General features: G+C 40.7%; 1 protein-coding gene across 8 annotated transcripts in view; it reads right to left on the minus strand.

Moving 5' to 3' along the window:
* The window catches only part of ADAMTS20 (ADAM metallopeptidase with thrombospondin type 1 motif 20), a 96,664-nt gene extending 78,629 nt beyond the window's left edge, over positions 1-18,035 (minus strand). For 3 of the 8 annotated variants that reach the window (XR_010829271.1, XR_010829269.1, XM_066992039.1), the window contains exons 1-3: positions 17,662-18,028; positions 17,135-17,481; positions 3,746-3,908 (exon numbers count right to left, since the gene is read on the minus strand). Coding sequence is in view for 5 of the 8 variants with exons in the window: in XM_066992039.1 (XP_066848140.1) it covers positions 3,746-3,908; positions 17,135-17,481; positions 17,662-17,752 (601 nt within the window). In the remaining 3 variants the exon portion in view is untranslated. Of the gene's footprint in view, positions 1-3,745; positions 3,909-4,231; positions 4,818-17,134; positions 17,482-17,661 lie in introns of those variants that run through there. The other 5 variants (XR_010829265.1, XM_048065929.2, XM_048065928.2 and 2 more) reach the window with 5 other exon arrangements.
* Positions 18,036-18,710: the final 675 nt, after the last annotated feature.

The raw sequence follows: 18,710 nt of genomic DNA on the forward strand, positions 1-18,710 counted from the left end.
GTGAGTACCTACTTAGATATTTTCAGACTGACTGAGCCTGATTAAAGAGAACTAGATGAAGCAGTCTCACATTCACATCATCTTTAGTAAGGTACAGAAGGTGTCTGAGACTAGACTACTGGAAAAGCGCAAAACAGCACCCGTATTTAAAATGAGAGTTTAAGACAAATTTGCAGACCAGCCAAGACAGCTTCAGTACTTGAACAAATAAAAATAACTGTGCTTATAAATAAACAAAAGGATGAGTAATAGCTATCATATTTATCAAAAACGTTGTGACAAACTCTTCTAGTTTCCCTGTACTGAGGAAACAGAATTTATGAATAAAGGAAATGCAACAGATGTCTTACCCTGACTTGAGTAGGGCTTATAGCACAGTTTCCAATTAACTTTTCATCAGCAAGTTAAAAAGAAACTAGAAACAAGTGTGAAAAAGATTAGCTAGACATCTATAGAAGTAATTACCATGGCCTGATTCCAAACTAAAAAGATGTATTAAATGAGATTTCAAAGGTGACATGTTGCATATCTGCTATTCAAAATATTTTATTCACAAAGTAAAAAACTAGATGTGCAGATGTCAGAGGTTGGGAAGAGTACTACACATGTTGGAGGACAGCATCAGATCTCAGAATGATCTAGAAAAACGGAGGCAGTGGCTTAGAAAAAGAAAAGCTGCAATTCAAGGGAAAGAAATGAGAAGTTCTGCATTTGGCCAGAGATGCATGGGATGAAAAGTGACAAGTTAAATAACATATTTTTATTTTTAAGCAAAGGATCTCAAACATTACAGTCAATGACAAGTTGAAACAATAGTGTTTTTTTCTGGGGTTAGTGGGGAGGGGGATGGGACAGGACAGACATAGACAACAACAACAACAGAGTAAGTTATCTTGGAATGTATAAATTGCTACGTTGTCCATATGCATCTAAGGTATTCCTTCCATGCTGCTCAGCATAGACTCTGCTTCTGCTAAAACCTCGTGTTTTGGGATTTATTTTTTTTTTTTTTTTAAAGTAAACTAATTTGAATAGCTTAACTCTTTATTAAACTAATATTTTTTCGTGTTTTTTTTTTTTTTTTTTTTTTTCCAAATACAAAACACAAAATCTGGAAAAATCCAGCAAAATACAACTATGTGAAGAAACCTGAACACATGATCCATACAGAACAGTTTAGAAAAAAGGGTATGTTTACTCCAAAGAGAAGTATGTTACTAGCAGACCTTCTTCAGATCTGCAAGGAAAAGAACACACTATCAACTCCGAAAAAATGCTGAATACCTCCTGGACTTAAATTGTTAAAAGGCAACTGTGGGTATGGTTATAAGGAAGACGTTATTTCACAAACAGTTACATGCAGGGATAGGAAGTCTAGGAAAGTTTGTAATTTCCATAGAGATCTGACAAATGAATATTAGAAATGGAGGAAGAGTTGACCTTGACTTGCTACAGTAACATAAGCAATCTTATTTTCTTTCAATCCTTCTTTCAGTACTTCTTGTAATATATTTTAAGAAAACAAATAATATATGCACAAATTAGGAAATACTGTAAAGGTAAAACAGAATATGGCAAGTCAAGATGAAAGATTTAACATTTTGATACTGTACCGATGAACAAGTAAGAAACAGTTTAAAACAAAAGAAAATAGATGAGGGATTCAAAGAAAATTTAGATATATCCAATACTAATTTTCTTTAAACACAGATAATGGAATTCATCTGACTATATTAAACATATATGTCTAATCATCCAGCTTCTCCTTACAGTCAGTGCAATGAAACTCACATTTTTTGGTAACAAATCATCTTACCCTAAAGAACATGTCCAAAATAAGCACATGAATGATAGTAAATATAAGTGACTTTCTCTCCTTTAAAGTTAAAAAGGGGCTAAGGATGACTAATGCAGATGTACAATGTCTGGAGTGGGATGAGACGGATCACTATTGTCATTATTGTTATAAATCACAACCTGATCAAACATCCACTGCTTAACTTAGAAATAATACTGCCAAATAGAAAGCCTCTCCACATCCCCTTGTCAAAATCCACCAACTAAAGAACAACCAACTCTCATGATCACAAGTATTGCTAGATATACTGTTTCTCCTTGAAGGAAAAAAAAAAAAAGAAAAAGAAATAGACAGGCAAGCCTAGCATTAAAGGAGACAAATCTCTTAGGAGAAATATAACCACACAAGCTTTTTTCTCCATATATATTTGTGCAATGTCCACCGTCCCTCAAAATAAGTTACAGTAATCCCTGGCTTACAGTCTTCTGTAGCTGATACAATACATGAAAAGGGGAAAATGACCATATTCTTAATGCTGGGAGAGCCTTTTCTTACAGTAAATTGTTTATATTAAGCATATTCTATCACATGCAGCATAGGAAAAAAACACAACCTTAAAGATCTCTTCTTTGGTTCAGTATATACCATTCATAATTTAAAAAAATATATATATATTTTTAATCAATAGTTGCCTGGCTTTCAAAGTACTAACTCCATGTTCTGCAATAGCAACCACAAATAAACAGGTAGCAACAGCTTCCAGAAAAACAGACTCAAGAAAATAAATACATTTCAGCAGAATTTGTTCAACGGAAGATGACCATAATTAAGGCCAGAAAGCAGCCATCTTCTAAAGAAAAGCAGAATTCTCAACATATTTTTCTGAGTACAAAATGCGATCTAAGAATTTCCCAAAATTCTAACACTAGCCACAAGCTACTCCACTATTTTTGCAACTTATGGTTGAAAACAGCTGGTCAGATATTCCTTAAAAGAAAGTAATATTTGAGACTTTCTGAATTTCCTTTTCTCCAGATGTACTCAGCGTTGCATAAACATTCCTGAAATGCAAGTAGATTCAAAATGCAAGAAATGCAGATTTCAGTCTCATGTAAAGTGGAGAATTTTAATTAGACAGGATGTTTCTAAATGCCAAGCTGAACCAAATTTAAGCTGCTTTCTCCTATTTTGGGTCTCCACCCAGTTGTGTTTTCTCTGATGCCCACTAAATGAAGCCCATATGCATCTATTAAAAGAAGGCATTTAATCTCTCGCTAGACTTAAAAAATAAGAAATGCTTCAGATACAGCAAAAATGTTTTTAAAATGGCACTACTAGCAAAGCTTCAGACGGACACTGCTCAGACAGGGCCTTCAAAGGCTTCTACATCATAATATCTCAAAGCAGATGACATCTCAGTATTTAGAATGTGACACATTCACTTGTGACACATCCTAACAGTATGCTTGTATATTATACCCCCTTGCTTCTACATAGTTTAAATAAAGCTAAATATTGCTTTGTAGTATGACTACATTAAAATATCCATACAGAAAAACACCTGTATCGATGGGTAATATTATATACTTCCATTTTTAAGGACAGATGTCCTATATTATCCATTAGATTTGCAATAAATTCATTATCTTTTGTGAATATAAGCAACATAAACTCCTGTGGATCTGCTCCTTAAATGTTTACATATGACACACAGGTGTAAAAATAAATCCACAGAGAAGTTCTTGAAAAGTCAGGATACACTTCTACATACCCATTTTCTCCCACATCTAAACTAGCCACTGGCAAGAAAAAAAAAAATTGTTGCCAAGCCTATGTGAAAGAAAAGCATAAGTTCTAGTGGAACAATCTTTCTTTTTTTTTTTTTTTTTAAATATCAGAACACAGACACTTGAAAAAGTCACACTGAAATTTAAAGTAGGACTATACCTGAAACTTCACATGGTTTGTGGGATTTCTGATACTTTTTATTAAATTCTTCATGCCTGTATATAAGATGTGGTTTGTTATGCTCATCTTCGTGTTCACCTCCATCCGTTTTCATGAGAGGTTCTAAAAAATATTCACCATCATGTGCTTTAAAGGTGCCCATCTGAAAGTAAGAGAAGTAATAAAATTATTTTGCACTAAAATACCAATATAAAAACAATTTTAATGGAAGTAAACTAAAATAATATTTTCAGAATAACAGAAATAAATTTGCACTTGAGACGGAGGAAACTTCAGCAGGAGCTGCAGAGACGGAAGCTGGAAGTAAGGCAAAGTTTCTCTTTGAGAATCTTGTCCCACCAGTGTAAACCACAACAAAGACCACCTTACGTATTACCAATAAAACTTACATAAGCCTTACATAGTTAATGAAACAAAGAAGATCAGAGAAGTCAAAACAATGTAGGTATAACCAAGCAAGATCACCTGGGAAACTGTGCAGAGGGGAGTGGAAGCCATCAAGAAATTCAGGATTTGTGTTGTCTGAGTTCTAGATGAGGCCTTCTGTCCTTTATATCGTTGATACTTTTTTCTAAAATTGCATTTTGTCCACATATTAGCAACAGTGTTAACCTGATATTCTTTTCAGTATTTTTAAAAGACTGAAACTAGTTTCAGGAATTCAGGGTTGACAGTTTCATAAATATGTTTCTTCTCTCTTTTTTTTTTTTTTCCCTAGGGGACACACATGGTTAACTATGTACTGGGAACCAAAAGAACTTGATTACCAACCAAAGCACTGGCATACATACAAAGGAAAAGAACAAAAATTAAGCTCCTTTTCCCACCACCCCATAATCCATTCAATTACAAAATCCTAACGTGGAATCTCTTCCTTCTCTCTGCACTTCTAACAAAAATTTATGGTTTCCTATGGCTTTAGTGCCATATTTCAGAAGATTATGAAAAGATGTGAAACAAAAGATGTGTAACTAGCAGAGGCGAGGACAGGCACAAGGTTTGCTTAGAAACTACGCAGCAACAAATGAGGACATAGTTCTATAAAACACAATTGAGGCTAGTTGCTAGAAGGAGGAAAAAACCAATTTAGCAGCAGCCTACGGTAGTAGGCTTTTATAATCTATCTGCTGCAGACTACTTTTGTAATATATTTTTTTCCCCAGGGCATTACACCTGAATTATAATATCCCCTTGAATTCAGGGCCCTTCTAGCAGTGGCCAGTTTTCTGTTTTTAAAAGACCGTTAGTTATGCTATGCAATAGCTATGCTACAGCTTGTCAGTTAGACCCAGGTGGGTGCAACTTTCTGGGCAAATTGACAGGCACAGATGTGGGGATCCTATCCCTAAGGGGCAAAGCAGTAAGAAGGGATGCTAAGACTCACATCAATGTTTTTATTTAAACTGTCCAAGTCCGAACCACCCAAGTGGCATAAATTTAGATTTGTGAACACTAACACGCTAATTAATTCTTTTCTCCTGGCATATCCTAAGCCCTATTACTAGGTAACAGAGTCTTTTTTTATTATTATTATTTTTAAGATTTAATAAAAGCAAAGACTTCACTGCTGCTGCTTTATTCCCACATGTACATTTTATTTCCCTCTACCCCTAACAGCTAGAGCAGGTTCTTTATTGGCTATGTCAATGGCTTTTCCAATTAACAGGCTTTCAGATCTTACAAAGAAATGGTTTCAGCTATGAGAAACATACCAAGTATGAGAATAATAGCACAGAACTAACAAGGAAAGTGTTTGTGCTGCGTTTTCAAACTCATCTTCCACAATAGCAAACTTCCACTGGAAAAAAAAAAAAAGAGCTGCAAGAACAAGAGTTTATATCTCTACCATTTCAAACTCAAAAAAAAAAAAAAGTTAAAAAAAAATTGCTAAGACGTTTTTGAGTGAGTTTGATAACTTTGAAAATTCCACTCAGATTCCTGATCCTGTACTCAGTCAAATGCTGTGAGTGGTACACTACCTAGGAATTCGGAATTACATTTCTGAATGCATTGACCTGTCCAGTTCATGGAGAGAGTCATCACGAGGCATCATGGCTAACCTAAGTCAGTCTAACATTGCTGATATTCCAACAGCAGCATTCCTGCCTTTCCCCTTTCCTCTTTGTGCACTCCCACACTGCATTTCAGCAGCAGCAATGAAAAGTGCACCAACCCCTCTCCAAGTAAAATCTAAGCCTCCTATCAAGGAAAATTATTTTTCAACCAAAACAGCAAGGGTTACCTGGGAACAGAGGACCATTTCTCCTGAAAATAGATACATAAATAAAAAATAAGCCTTGTTAGCAAAAGCTAACTGCAAAACCAGACTATCAGGCACCTCAGAAGGTGCTCTAATGCCTGCCTATCCCACGGGGCCTAACAACAAATACACAGTATCAAATGCCTAGCAACATCTGGGCGTAACTTTCATTACCTTATAGTTTAAATATCTCAGTCAGAACTCATACAAGTATCTTCTTAATTGAAATCCAGAATCCTGTCCTAAGAATAGACGCGTTGAAGTTGCCTAGGGAAAAAAGGCAGGCAATTTTCCCTCTTAAAAGATATTCAGAAGTAGCAGTAACTGTGTTTACCTCTAGTTTACATTAAATAGAGAAAATGCCTAGAAAGCAAAAGAAACAAATTCTCCTTTGTTAAAAATAGCAAAGAAATAAACAAAACATCATACGCTTACAATCCAAAAAATTCAGACAGACAGCTGGAAGGGAGGAATCCTCCATTATATTTCATGCCCTCAAAATTGTTCTTAGTGTTTTTCCTTTTTGCTTGAAACCAGATTAATACCAAAAGCATAATAATGTCCTTAAAACAGGAGATTCCAACTTTCCAGATGTTTGGGCTAGCCACTTTAGAAAAACAGTGCTGGGTTTCTTCTCCCTTGTTCACGCTCTGGCCCAGTATCCCAGGACCACTGTTTAGTCGTATACAAAATGGCTGATCAAAACCCATAATGCAAAAAACTTTTATTCTCTCCTTAATTTTCTCCTCATCAACAGTATATGGATACACAAGCAATAACTACTGCCATTGTTTAGGAACACCTCCCAGCAGCAGCCCACGATAACTTTATTTTGTTGCACATCCCCTGTGCAAGTTCAAGAGAACTCTTTATATTGCAAGTGAAAACACAAAGGATAAGAGATCAGAAAAAGTGTTCTAACATCAGAAGAGCGCATTATATCTGTAATTTAAAACCCAAGCAGACATTACAATTTATTCAACAGTCACCAGTGAAATAAGTTTGGAGTGCAATACTAAACTAACAAAAATCCAAGCTCTGGGAGACAGCACTACCCATATGTGGTTGCAGTCGGATTAATGAGTGGAAACCAGCATCTCAGAAAGCAACCCAGTCAAAAGAAAAAGTTAAGAGAAGCTAAGCTTGAAACCACCAATATCAATTCTTAGACTAAAGCTGGATTTTGATTAGCTACACATGGTTTTCTCCTCATTTGCCTAGCACAGAGGTCTACAAATACGTTGTTCTGCCTGGTGTGCAGTCCTTCATTCACAAAAGCGCTGCTTCTTCTGGTGATCTGGTGGCAGATCCTGCAGATACAAATGGAGCCATTACTGTGAGTTAGGCTCGCAAGGAAGAGGGCTGTAAGATCCAAGTGAAGATTACTTTGGTAAAAACAAATAAACCAAACAAAGTCACTGAGATGTACAGAGGCAGGTTGCTGAAACAGGAGCCCAAGCATTTGCAGGAAATGAAATCAGAAATGAACTGGATTTACTTATCAGCCACAGATGCCTCTGAAATCATGTAACAAGAAATCTGCCCTAAACATTCTATTTCTGTTCTCAGATAAAGAGGGAAAAGTACATTTAAAAGATCTCTTCGGTGGAAGTGGAATACAAAATTGAAAACAGTCTCTTGCACATCATAAATAAGTGGTCCAAAGAAAGTAGGAAAGAGTGAGCACTACGCAGAACTGTGTGCGTATGCACAGATTTGAGGAAATTTATGAGAAAGCCCACATGAGAAAGATAATTTATTTCTTGGATTTAAGATCTTCTGGATGAGCTAGACACGTTATATTGAATCAAGGTTCAATGGATCAAGGCAGCTACTCACTCTGTATGGTATGTCTCAGTGGTTTAAAGTGGCTTAAAAGTGTATAGTCTTAATCAATGCGTTTGCTCTATTCCAGGAGTAGTAGAAATAAGTATTGCAGGATTTATGGGTAAAGTACGGACCATACCCATATATACAAATTACATCCTTGTGTATAATGGCAACTTGGAAGAACACATGGAAGACATAAGGGATATACAGCAGGTTTCAGAAACATGGAATTAATCTTAATATGTCCAACAGCAAAATTGGAAAGATTTCAGAAAAATGCTAAACGAATGACTGAAGTTCTGGAAAACATGACTCCAAACTGGCAGACTCCCTCCCAGGTAAGCTCTGCTCCTATGCTTAAGTATTTTTCATGCCCTCATAGCATGGCTTCTCAGCTCCAGCTCAAAAACCTGCAAGTAGTTTACAGAACAGGTACTTTCTCAGTCAAAGTTAGAAAATACCTTTCTTTCGTATTATTTTCTCTCTCTCATTCAGTGTTGTGTTAATTCAAAACTCTTCCAAATAATGTGAGAAGCCCTTCGCCCTTCTCTGCCTGTTCCACTGTTACAACATTTTCTAATGAAAGACTTGAGAAGAATAGCCTAATTAGTTCACCGAAGAAAAAAAGTGTTAGAGGTTATCTGATCATGGTACAGTGCCAACATCTGGAAGAGAGATTTTTACCAGAAAACAAACGAGAAGCACAGTAAGATGTAGTGATTGCCAGCTCATTTATTACAACTACAGATAATATAATAAAGGAAATAGGAATAAAATAATAAATAATATACCAGCAAAACAACATTAAAAAAATCTACCTAGCAATGAAAAAATGTTACCTGGTGGAACACCTTTTTAGGAGTGATTAGAAGCAGCATTACATTTCAAGCTCTTAAAGACTGATAGAATAACGTGCTACAAAAAGAATAGGGAAAAATATTTGATCATCAGTTGAACCGTATGATCTGACTTCACATTTCTTCACAAATTCAGTGACACTAGGATTTCATTAGCAGATAGAAATCATACCTTTGGCGTACTAAATCACACCTGTAACAGAATTAGTAAGGCAACCCATCCTTGCTCAGAAGTATCCTCGTCTGAGAAGACAGGTCCCTAGTCACTGGCTGAATACAAGTTCCAATTTGGAATTACATAATTAAGTTCCACGTAAAATCCTGAAGGGCTCTTACCTACTAATGTGTTTAGATCATGCCTGATCTAACCATACTGAAAACTGTAGTCTTGGATCCAGTACCCTAGCAGCCCCCCAGTGGGTTACTTCCACTCAGGAACACACAAAAAAGACAATTTCCATTCTGCATAACAGCCTAGGGGAAAGCCTATACATGTGGGAAGTGGAAAACCCAGTGGTAGGTACCCTGAGCATCTCTTGGTAAGACTATTCCAGACAACAAAAAGCCTGGCTGAAGCCAAGTAAAATGGCATTTCTGAAGTTTCTAAATACAATCTGGAGTAACAGACTAGCTAAATAGTGGAGAACTTGAGAGTGTTATAGTAACAATCTCAAGGACAGCTGGAAAAAGCAGGCAGAAAAGCCTGCAGGGATCACAGCAATTACCAAGATTCATTGGAGTGGAAGGAAATGAGAGGGCCAGTTTATTTATTGTTACCTTTATATAAAATTTACAGTGAACTAGTCAGACAAATCAATTTTTTAACAATGTAACAGCTTTTGCAGCAGAAACATTACAGAGATTTCATTATAGAAAAGTAGCTATTCTGTAATATCCAGCGAAACTGGAAAGTGAAATGTACGTATACACAAATTTAGTTAAACACACGTGAATAAGCTATCATCAAGCTAAGTATTTCCCTAGAACACAGACCTAAGGGATCCTCCACACTAGAGTCTGGAAGGAAACTACTATATAACCTTGCCTGTCTCAGTGAATGAGAAGCGAATTTGCATTTGAGATTTATCCCTGTTAGAAGAACAGGGAGAAGAAGTTCCTAGCTTCTTCTTCTAAGAAGAAGTTGCTAGCTTCTTCTAGTTTTAAGAACACACAGAACCACCTTTCATTCTCCTAGGGAGGTGAATAGCTCCAAAGGGACCTTTCAACCTCAACCTCACATACATCACCAGGCAGTTATCACTCAAGCACACACAGCTATAGCTAGATTTTCACCTTGTTTTAGTCAATCACACAGTAGTTACCTGGAGAACTTCTGTCAATGTACGTATACCCAGAAGATACAGTCTCTTTTCATGGTTTAACTTAGCTACCATAACCTTGCCGTTTTCTACATGAAAGTAGATCATGGAAGTAGAACTGAACATATTGCAGATCCGATATCTCACATGGAAAGCCCATTTATATTCCCCAAGCACGCACAATCTCCTGAGATCCATGACAGTTAACTGTTGCCTGCCCCAGGGGGTGGAAGCATTAGTTTAATGCAGAAAAAGCAGGTTTACACAGTTCACTGAACAGTGATTTAGTTCTTCTAGTGACAGAGGGCCACATGATGTGTCCTTCCTCCTCCCCTAACTCAACCGAGTATGTTCATGCACAACACCCTCTGTATGCTTCCCAAGAGTTTAATGAAAACATTTTTATAAGCAAATCCAGTCTTCTGTGGCTGCACGCAGCCTTCCAGCAAGTCCACCTGTGTCACAAACCCAAACCAATGAAAGATTGACTGTTGCCTGTAAAAAGTAGCAATTCCATGAGGCCACTGCCACCAGAACAATTTATCTGACAAACAGAATGCACTCAGGAAGCTGTCAGGAAAGGAGGCTACCAGACACAGGATGTGGGCAAAAGGCAGAACAGAGACTGCTGAACATCTTATGTCAAGGATGCTAAGCTGCCTGGGACATGCCTAGATGAAGGACAGTTCTTGCAGAACGGCTGGTCAAAAGAGCAGACACACACATACTCAGAGCCTACTGTTTCTGATAAACATTTTCTGTGACAGACCTTCAGCTGTACAATTCCCTTCCCCATATGTTTTCTCATTTTAAAGTTTTATTAATTCTGCCTGTATTTGCTGATCTATGCTGGTTCCTGGGTAGAAGCAGAGCATCTCTGGAAGCAGAGATGCTCACAGATTGGGAAAAAATGTATTGGGAATATTTTGATGTCTAACGGTTGGGGGGGGGGGGGGCACAACTTAAGCCGTCTTACTATTTTTTAATGAATTGTGCAATAAATAGTTATTTTGCCAAAACAGGCAAACACGCAAGCAGAAATTTAGTCAGGGATAAAGGACCATCTTCAAGTACTATGGTCCGCTCTCTAATGTATGTAAAAAAGATCTCTAGTGCCTTCATGCAGGAAAACAAAGCTAAGAAAAGACAAGACAGCAAGAGTAAAAAGGTCTGCATCATCCACTCTGTGGCCAACAGAGCAAGACTGGGAAGACTTCGGGCAACTGAGGATCAAACGTCACACAAGTCAAATAATTAAATAAAAATAATAACAACAAAATGGTCCTGCTTCTGAGCATACAGGTTAGAGAAAAGCTAACAGGAAAATAAGCCAAAGTAAGAAAGACAAAAATTGCAATGAAATGAAGTCCATAGCAAAAGACTATGCAAAAGCCATAGCAAAAGAAGAAATAATCAGAGAGGAAAGCAGAGAAGAAAAAAATAAAAATAAAGAAAGATTCAAATGAAGAAATTTTTCTACTCCATTGCTATGTAGATTCTTACACTATAGAGAAGGTGGGGTTCAACCTACTTCCTAATACGCTTTCATTCTGTTTAGCTAAAAAAAAATTAAACAAAAAAATTATCTTTTACTGAAGTTCATTCCTTATACCTAAACTCATTTCGCGCTTGTGAGAGATGAAATAAGTGCAAGGGACTGTAGTGGTAGCACTGCAATTTGTTGTTGTTACGTTGCAGGGATTCAGGGCTAGCTGACTCACCTTGTATACCTATACGACAAGTGAAACCAGAACTATCAAGTAGAAGTCATCAGGTCAGTCTGTCAGCACTAATAAGACTTGGTTTGTCCAAACAAGAAGTGATTCTCTTGACACTTTAACATGACTTATTTCTTGTTTATGATGGAATCTCTACATTAAGAAGATAAAATCTATAGAAACTAGTATGTGGCTAAGATTTATAAATGTGACCTGAATGCTGGAAACTGATTTGCCTTTCAGATTTACATGGTAACTTTTTGAAGTTGCAGCCACTAAGTTAAAACATTAAGTTGCCCTAGGGTAAGCATATCTTTCAGTTACAAGTGTTAAAAGTTCTTTTTTTTGGGGGAAAAAAAAAATCACTAGTTTAACTCGCTGAAGCTACTAGTACCACACAGCACAAAACTGTGGAGGGCAGAACGATAAAGGGAAGGAGTACGTCACCTGCACTACAACTCCACAAGAAACTGTATGCTGACTACACTAGTGACAGCTTCTAACTCCTGCACAATTTATTTTTTAAACCAATTAGAATTTCATTAAAATAAATTCCAGAGCTGCCTACTTTCCCTAAAAAAAAAGACCATTGTAGTCATACATAGCAGACAGAATTGTTTTCAGAATCTCCCAAAAAGGTGATCCGGTGATCCCCAATAATAAAAAATAAGTACAGCCTCTTGTACTGAGCAAATTCTGAAGATTCACTTCAGTTCATTTTTACATGGAGAATGGCAAAAATATAAGTTTGATGTTCAAAAAAGGGGCTTCCTTGAACTCCTAAGGGAGGAAGAAATTTGTCGTGCAGACCTCACTACTCTGCAGAAGCTACATTAGAACACAGCAGCCCTGCCTTCCTGGACTACAGAAAGCTGATCTGCAAATCCATGCAAGAAAAAAAATTCACATGTACTCCTAACTTTTGCCAGTCACTTAGCATGTGACATTTCTCTATACCCCAGAGACTGCACACCCAAAGAAATGTTGGTTTCTTCCTCACTTAATTTCCCTTCTCAGAGTAAAATCACATCAAATACCTTTGGCATTTAGGCACTCTCCCAGTTCACAAAAACAAATTTTAGCTGTCCCCAGAGTCTGGCAACACATCCCTGACCTCCAAGGAAGAATACCAGGCTTCTCAAGGGACTAAACATTTTTTTCTATAGCATTCGGGATAAAAAGCAAAATAACTTCAAAAAGCTCTTTTTTTTTTTCTTCTCCTGAGCCTGCTGGTAACATTCCAGTTAAAACTCATGATATCTGCCTCACATCTTGATACTTTACTCATTGGTATTTGTCAATCAACTTGTAGCCTATGTTCTTGAAAGTTAAATTAAGCATTTTTACCTCTGATTTTGCTGTCTGGATAATGTATGAGAGGTCACTTTAGTCCACATGAATCCAGTGACATCCTCAGCAGATCCTGTTTCCCATGTCTGTAGGAAGTTAAAGTTGACTAATGCAGTAAAAGCAAAAAAGATATAGAACTTAGGAAAATAAAGTGAAATTGAGTTTGAAATTTCAAAAATTACTCTCAAGATGTAAGAAATATGCCTGTATGTGATCAGATGTTCAACGAGGCAGCCAGGCCATCACTCCAAATGACCTTCTGCCTTTGACAGCCTCCCAAACTTCCCTAATTACAGGCTCCCTCCTAGCAATTACTACAGGCTCCCCGCTGACCTTCTAACCTCCCTTTGCCATTTGCATCCCTGAACCCAGGGCACGCTCTGAAATGTAACACAACAAAACTGCATACAGGGTGTCAGGAGCCATTAAGCAAAGCTCCACGGGTACTCTGGGCTGTACATGCTCTTGGCACACTCGGAAAAAGGCTTAACTGAGGGTGAAAAGGGAAAGCAGAGCTCGAGGGGGAGAACACAACCTGAGAATGCAAACAAGAGGAGAAGGAACTTGGGAACCAGCAGTGAAGCTGCCAATGCAGGCAGTGCAGAGGTTGGGGAAAGGCGCCTACAGGATACAGTGAGTGCAAGCACCTAGTTTAACTTCAGATCACTCTCAGGCAGATCTTCAGAGCAACTTTTAAGATTCCATTGTTAGTTTTCCTGGTTTTTTTTTTTGTTTGTTTGTTTGTTTTTTCTCCTAAGTCCACATCCTTTTTTAATCCCTAGCTTTTACAGCATTGGTCTACTGCAACTGCCTCATAGATGCAAGTTTGGAAGATACAATTATACCTAATAATTCTAAGCAACCCCGTCTATTTTAATTTCTATACGCCAAACCGAAGTTCAGCAAGGGAGAAAACGTATCCTAAGAAGAGACTGGATTTTACTTCAAATAAATATCATACAGGGTTGCTGAGTCACTACAGTCTAGTTTCTAGTATCTCACAATAAATACCTCATCTTACCTCATCTGTAGTCCTTAAATCACTTAAATCTTTGCATTTATTCACAAAGCAGAGTGCAGTTCGATAAAAGAGAAATGACTGACTAGCCTATTTTTGCAGGTACATTTGTTGAATGCACAAAACAAACACGTTTTAAAAACACTGGGAAAAAAAAGAAAAAAAGATCTTTCCACTAACTTTTACAACAAGTCCATTACAACAGTCCTTAAACATGAGGACAGCTGTACCCAGGAGTGCAGAATGTGTTCCAGGAAGACAAGATTTCACAGAAAAAGAAAACCCACCTGGCCTCTGTCCCCCTGCTTTTATGCCCATTCTTCTCTTCCAAAGAAATTAGCTCCCCTGGTAGTCATAGAATCATTAAGGTTGGAAAAGACCTTCAGGATCATCTGGTCCAACCATCACCCTACCAATGTCACCCACTAAACCATGTCCCAAAACACTATGTCCAACGTTTCCTTGAACACCCCCAGGGACAGTGACTCCACCACCTCCCTGGGCAACCCGTCCCAATGCCTGACTACGGATGAAGAACAGTAAGCTGAAAGCTCTAAGTGAGGTTAGGAGGGTACTCTGTGCAGGTATCAGCAACATCTCCTCACACTCAAACAATCCCTCTTTGGGAGCTGTGGTCATGTACCACAAGAAGTGCACCAGCCACCATGCAAGGCTCTGCTTCATCTTCTCAAAACCATACCAGGTTCATTAGCAACAGAAAGGCGGCCACAATGGCTTTGTCTGCCTGGAAAAAGGTGAAACAAGCAGCAAGAGAAAGTCCTGCAAGCTCTGGGATAGCAAGGCCTTTGGTGGTGGTTCAGACAAGGAACTCGTAACGACAGCCAGGCAATGATGGAGGACATGAAGTCCAGCTGGAAGCTGTAGTGAAAGTTTACAAGGTTCATCTAGAAGAGGAAAAGGCTCAGTTTACTGGCGTTCAAGGATTTACAAGTGGAAGAATGCATGGTACAGACCGTAGTACAACTGAAATAGGGAAAAAAACAAGAGAAGTGAGACATTCGAATTACTATAGCAAAGAAGGTCTTGCACTGAAGAATTGAAAACCATGAAGCAGTAGGCAGTTGGGACAGCTTTGAAGTGTGGTAGGTACATGTTTTTCAGATAAATGATTTTCAGCACATGCAGCCCCTTCAAGCAATAAGAAGAGATTATTTGCAGGGAGAGGATTAAAACAGACAATAAAAGTCATGAAAAGAGAAGATTTTAAGTTTCTCATGTTTATTATAGGGTATGACACTATCTCCAGTCCCATGGTATATGAACGAACAAGAACATGAAAACCTATTTGCAATTATTTGTGACTCCTCCTCTTTTCTACTTCCCTTTGAGCTAGGTGTACAACATACTGAAGGCTTTGGCATAGGTTCAAGTTGGGTTTTGTACAAAGCAGATGAACCAATGAGATCTGTTTGTAAAGAAAGATACTTAGGCAAAACTGTGGTGAATTCAGAATTAATGGTTTAGAATGCTTGCTTCTTCAGTAATTTCCACAGAACAGTCCAAGTCTACAGGCTTCAAACCCGAAGACAAGATGGCATCTATCCACATATCCAAGAATAAGCACTAGACAGTAGAGGTGTCTCTTGGAAGTACCATTTACTTCTGATCCTCTTTTCCACCACACGTATTGCCTTCTTTTAATATGCATCTCTCTCGCCCACATGCATCCAGCCAATTCCATTCTATCTTCTATATGCTACCAGAAAGAGACTAGAATATGATACCACTAGATTTTTTCACTTCCCAGAAATAAGTCTTGCACCTTTACATTCCTCATCGGCTACAATAAAAACCTTGTCTCAACCTCAACTGCCATTCACCGGAAAGTTTACAACATTGTATTTTTAAGGTGTGCAGCTATTTTAAAGCACTGCAAAGGAATGGCTGGTCTGGCAACCATTGTAGCTGTCCTCAGTATTTCAATAAACAGTAGTATGGTAAAGCACCAGATATCATGTCTTCACAGAATCATCTAGGTTGGAAGAGACCTCCAAGGTCACCCAGTCCAACCTCTGACCTAACACTAACAAGTCCTCCACTAAACCATATCGCTAAGCTCCACATCTAAACGTCTTTCAAAGACCTCCAGGGATGGTGACTCAACCACTTTCCTGGGCAGCCCATTCCAATGCCTAACGACCCTTTCAGTAAACAAATTCTTTCCTAATATCCAACCCAAACCTCGCCTGACGCAACTTCAGCCCATTCCCCCTCATCCTATCACCAGGCACGTGGGAGTCTTGTCTCTAGATATAAAACTATGAAATGCAGCAACACAGTACAATGGCTTTGACAGACAGCTGTGTGGTACTATTTCTTGATTATACCTTTGGAAAAAAAACACAAGGAATGCTATCAAAGTACGAGTAAAGAACGCACTTCAATAGAGTTTTGATTCCTTTGCTCAATTCAGTTAAGTAAAGAAGCATTTTACAGTCACACTCCCAGCGAAGTCAATGGGAAACTTCCCATTCACTTTAATAGAAACACAATTAGAGAGCACTGCAGTGCATCTACTGGAACATGACACACGGCTACAGGGTGACTGAAAGCACAGGAAGAAAAGTACCAACGTTAGTTGTTCTCTCATCATCTCAAGCACCACTGTTTCTCACTCATAACCACATCACATCCATCTAGCTGCAAACGCATAGCTGATGCCAACTCACAGCAGCATTTTACTAAAACAATAGCTTACTGAGTTTCTGATGCATGGTTTTTTCCCTCCATTATAATGCCATAAGTGTCAAGAGTTACATCAACCATCCTGTCGCTGGCCAGCAACAGATCCTTTGAAAGCAGCGTTTGTACATCCCGCCAGAAGCGGCTCATCATGACCGCACGCTGCCAACGCCAAGACATTTCGCGACCAACTACTTGGAACGACGCCCGAGAACTTCCAGCTCGGCTCCGCGGCGAAGGCATCCCACTACACTTCTTTCAGGGAGGGAAAAGAGCGTGAATGGAGACAGGAGGGAGCAACCGAGCCGCTTACCAAGCCGCCGCAGATGCTGAAGACGGCCATGTGCGCCTCCTGCGCGTTGACGTGCCCGCGGTAGAAGCAGTGGCGCAGATCTGGGGTCTCCTGGCCCTGCGGGGCCCCGACGTGCACCGTGGTGTACTGAGCGGCGATGAAGGCAGCATCAGCGCTCAGGTTGAGCTGGAAGACCTGCCCGTAGGCAGCGACCTGGTAGTGCGTCCGGAAAGCGGCGGGCTCCGGTGGACCCTCCAAGCTCCTTCTCCTCCTGCTGAAGTGATGCGTGTGAGGGAAAGCTTCGCCGAACTCATTCACCCGAACGGGCGTGACGATTTCGTAGGAGGACAGCCGCTTCACCAAGGTCTCTGCAACGGACAGACGGACACTCAGCCTCCCCGGGCAGCTCGGGAGCCACCTCCGCCCGCTCCCTGCCGGTGACAGGACGAGCCGCAGCGCTCTCCAGAAGCTTCCCTCCCGCTCCGCGGCCCCTTCCGCAGCCCCCCGGCACCCCCCGGCCGCCTCCTCCTTTGTTGCCGCTCCTTTACCTTGCCCGGGGTGGAAGCGGAGCCCCCGCGACCCGGCGCCGAGCAGGGCGAGGGGGCAGAGCACGGCCGCCAGCCACCCCGCCGCCCGCATGGCTCGCTCCGCCCGCGGCGCGCCCCGGGGCCGCTGCCTCAGCCGCTGCCACCGCTCGGCTCCCTCATGCCGCCCCCAGCTCCCTCTCCTCCTCCTCCTCCTCCTCCTCCTCCTCCTCGGTGGGCGAGGGCGGCCCGGCCTTTCCCTCCTTCCCTCCCTCCGCCTCCCCTCGCCCCTGCCGCAGCCGCCGGAGGCGAGGCTGCCCAGCCGCCTTCAGGCGGGGGCCATCCCCGGAGCCGCGCTTCAAAGCGGGGCCCCGGGGCCCGGCCCGCCCCCGGGGCAGGCCGGGCCCAATGGCGGAGCGCAGCCGCCCGCCGCGCAGCGCCTCCTCCGCCCGCACCCCGCGGGGCGGCTGAGGGGGGACGGGGCCGGCCGGCCGGCGAGGGAAAGGTGTTGCTGAAAGGGAAAAATGGGGCTTTTCGAGCAAACGCTAGCTGTGTTTATTTTTTTTGAAGGAGAATCAGGGAGGCTGGCAGTCCCGAGTTCACCCTGAGAAGGGCAAAGGGAGCTCCGTGCGGTTAGGGGGTGGCCCATCAGCTTCTGTGGTTGCCCACATGCACCCCGCTGACCACCTCTGAGGTACCTGTTTGAGATTTTGCTCACACCTGTAGGGCGAGGACCTCCTCACGCACAGCTTTGAAGGAAGGGGATCTCGGCACGGAGCGCAGGCTGACACCGCGGTGTCAACAGACTCGACTTGTTTTTCTTTAATGCCGAATCCCCTGCTTATTCTGTCTGAGCAAAGTCTTCATAAAACTGCTTAAAGCAGCATTCAGGAAGGCCCTGCATCCATTATGTGGAGATTATGGACTATCAACCTTGCTGAAAATGGTTTGTTTGGAGACCGTACTAGCAGTCACTATCAGCCAGAGGGCAGGAAGGTCCCCAGCCCACCCCATGCTCACATGTGTGGGTCGCATCATTGTGTACCTTCTACAGCAGCACTTTGAGGTTGTCC

The sequence above is a fragment of the Anser cygnoides genome, chromosome 1, assembly GCF_040182565.1.
Source record: "Anser cygnoides isolate HZ-2024a breed goose chromosome 1, Taihu_goose_T2T_genome, whole genome shotgun sequence".
NCBI classification, from domain to species: domain Eukaryota; kingdom Metazoa; phylum Chordata; class Aves; order Anseriformes; family Anatidae; genus Anser; species Anser cygnoides.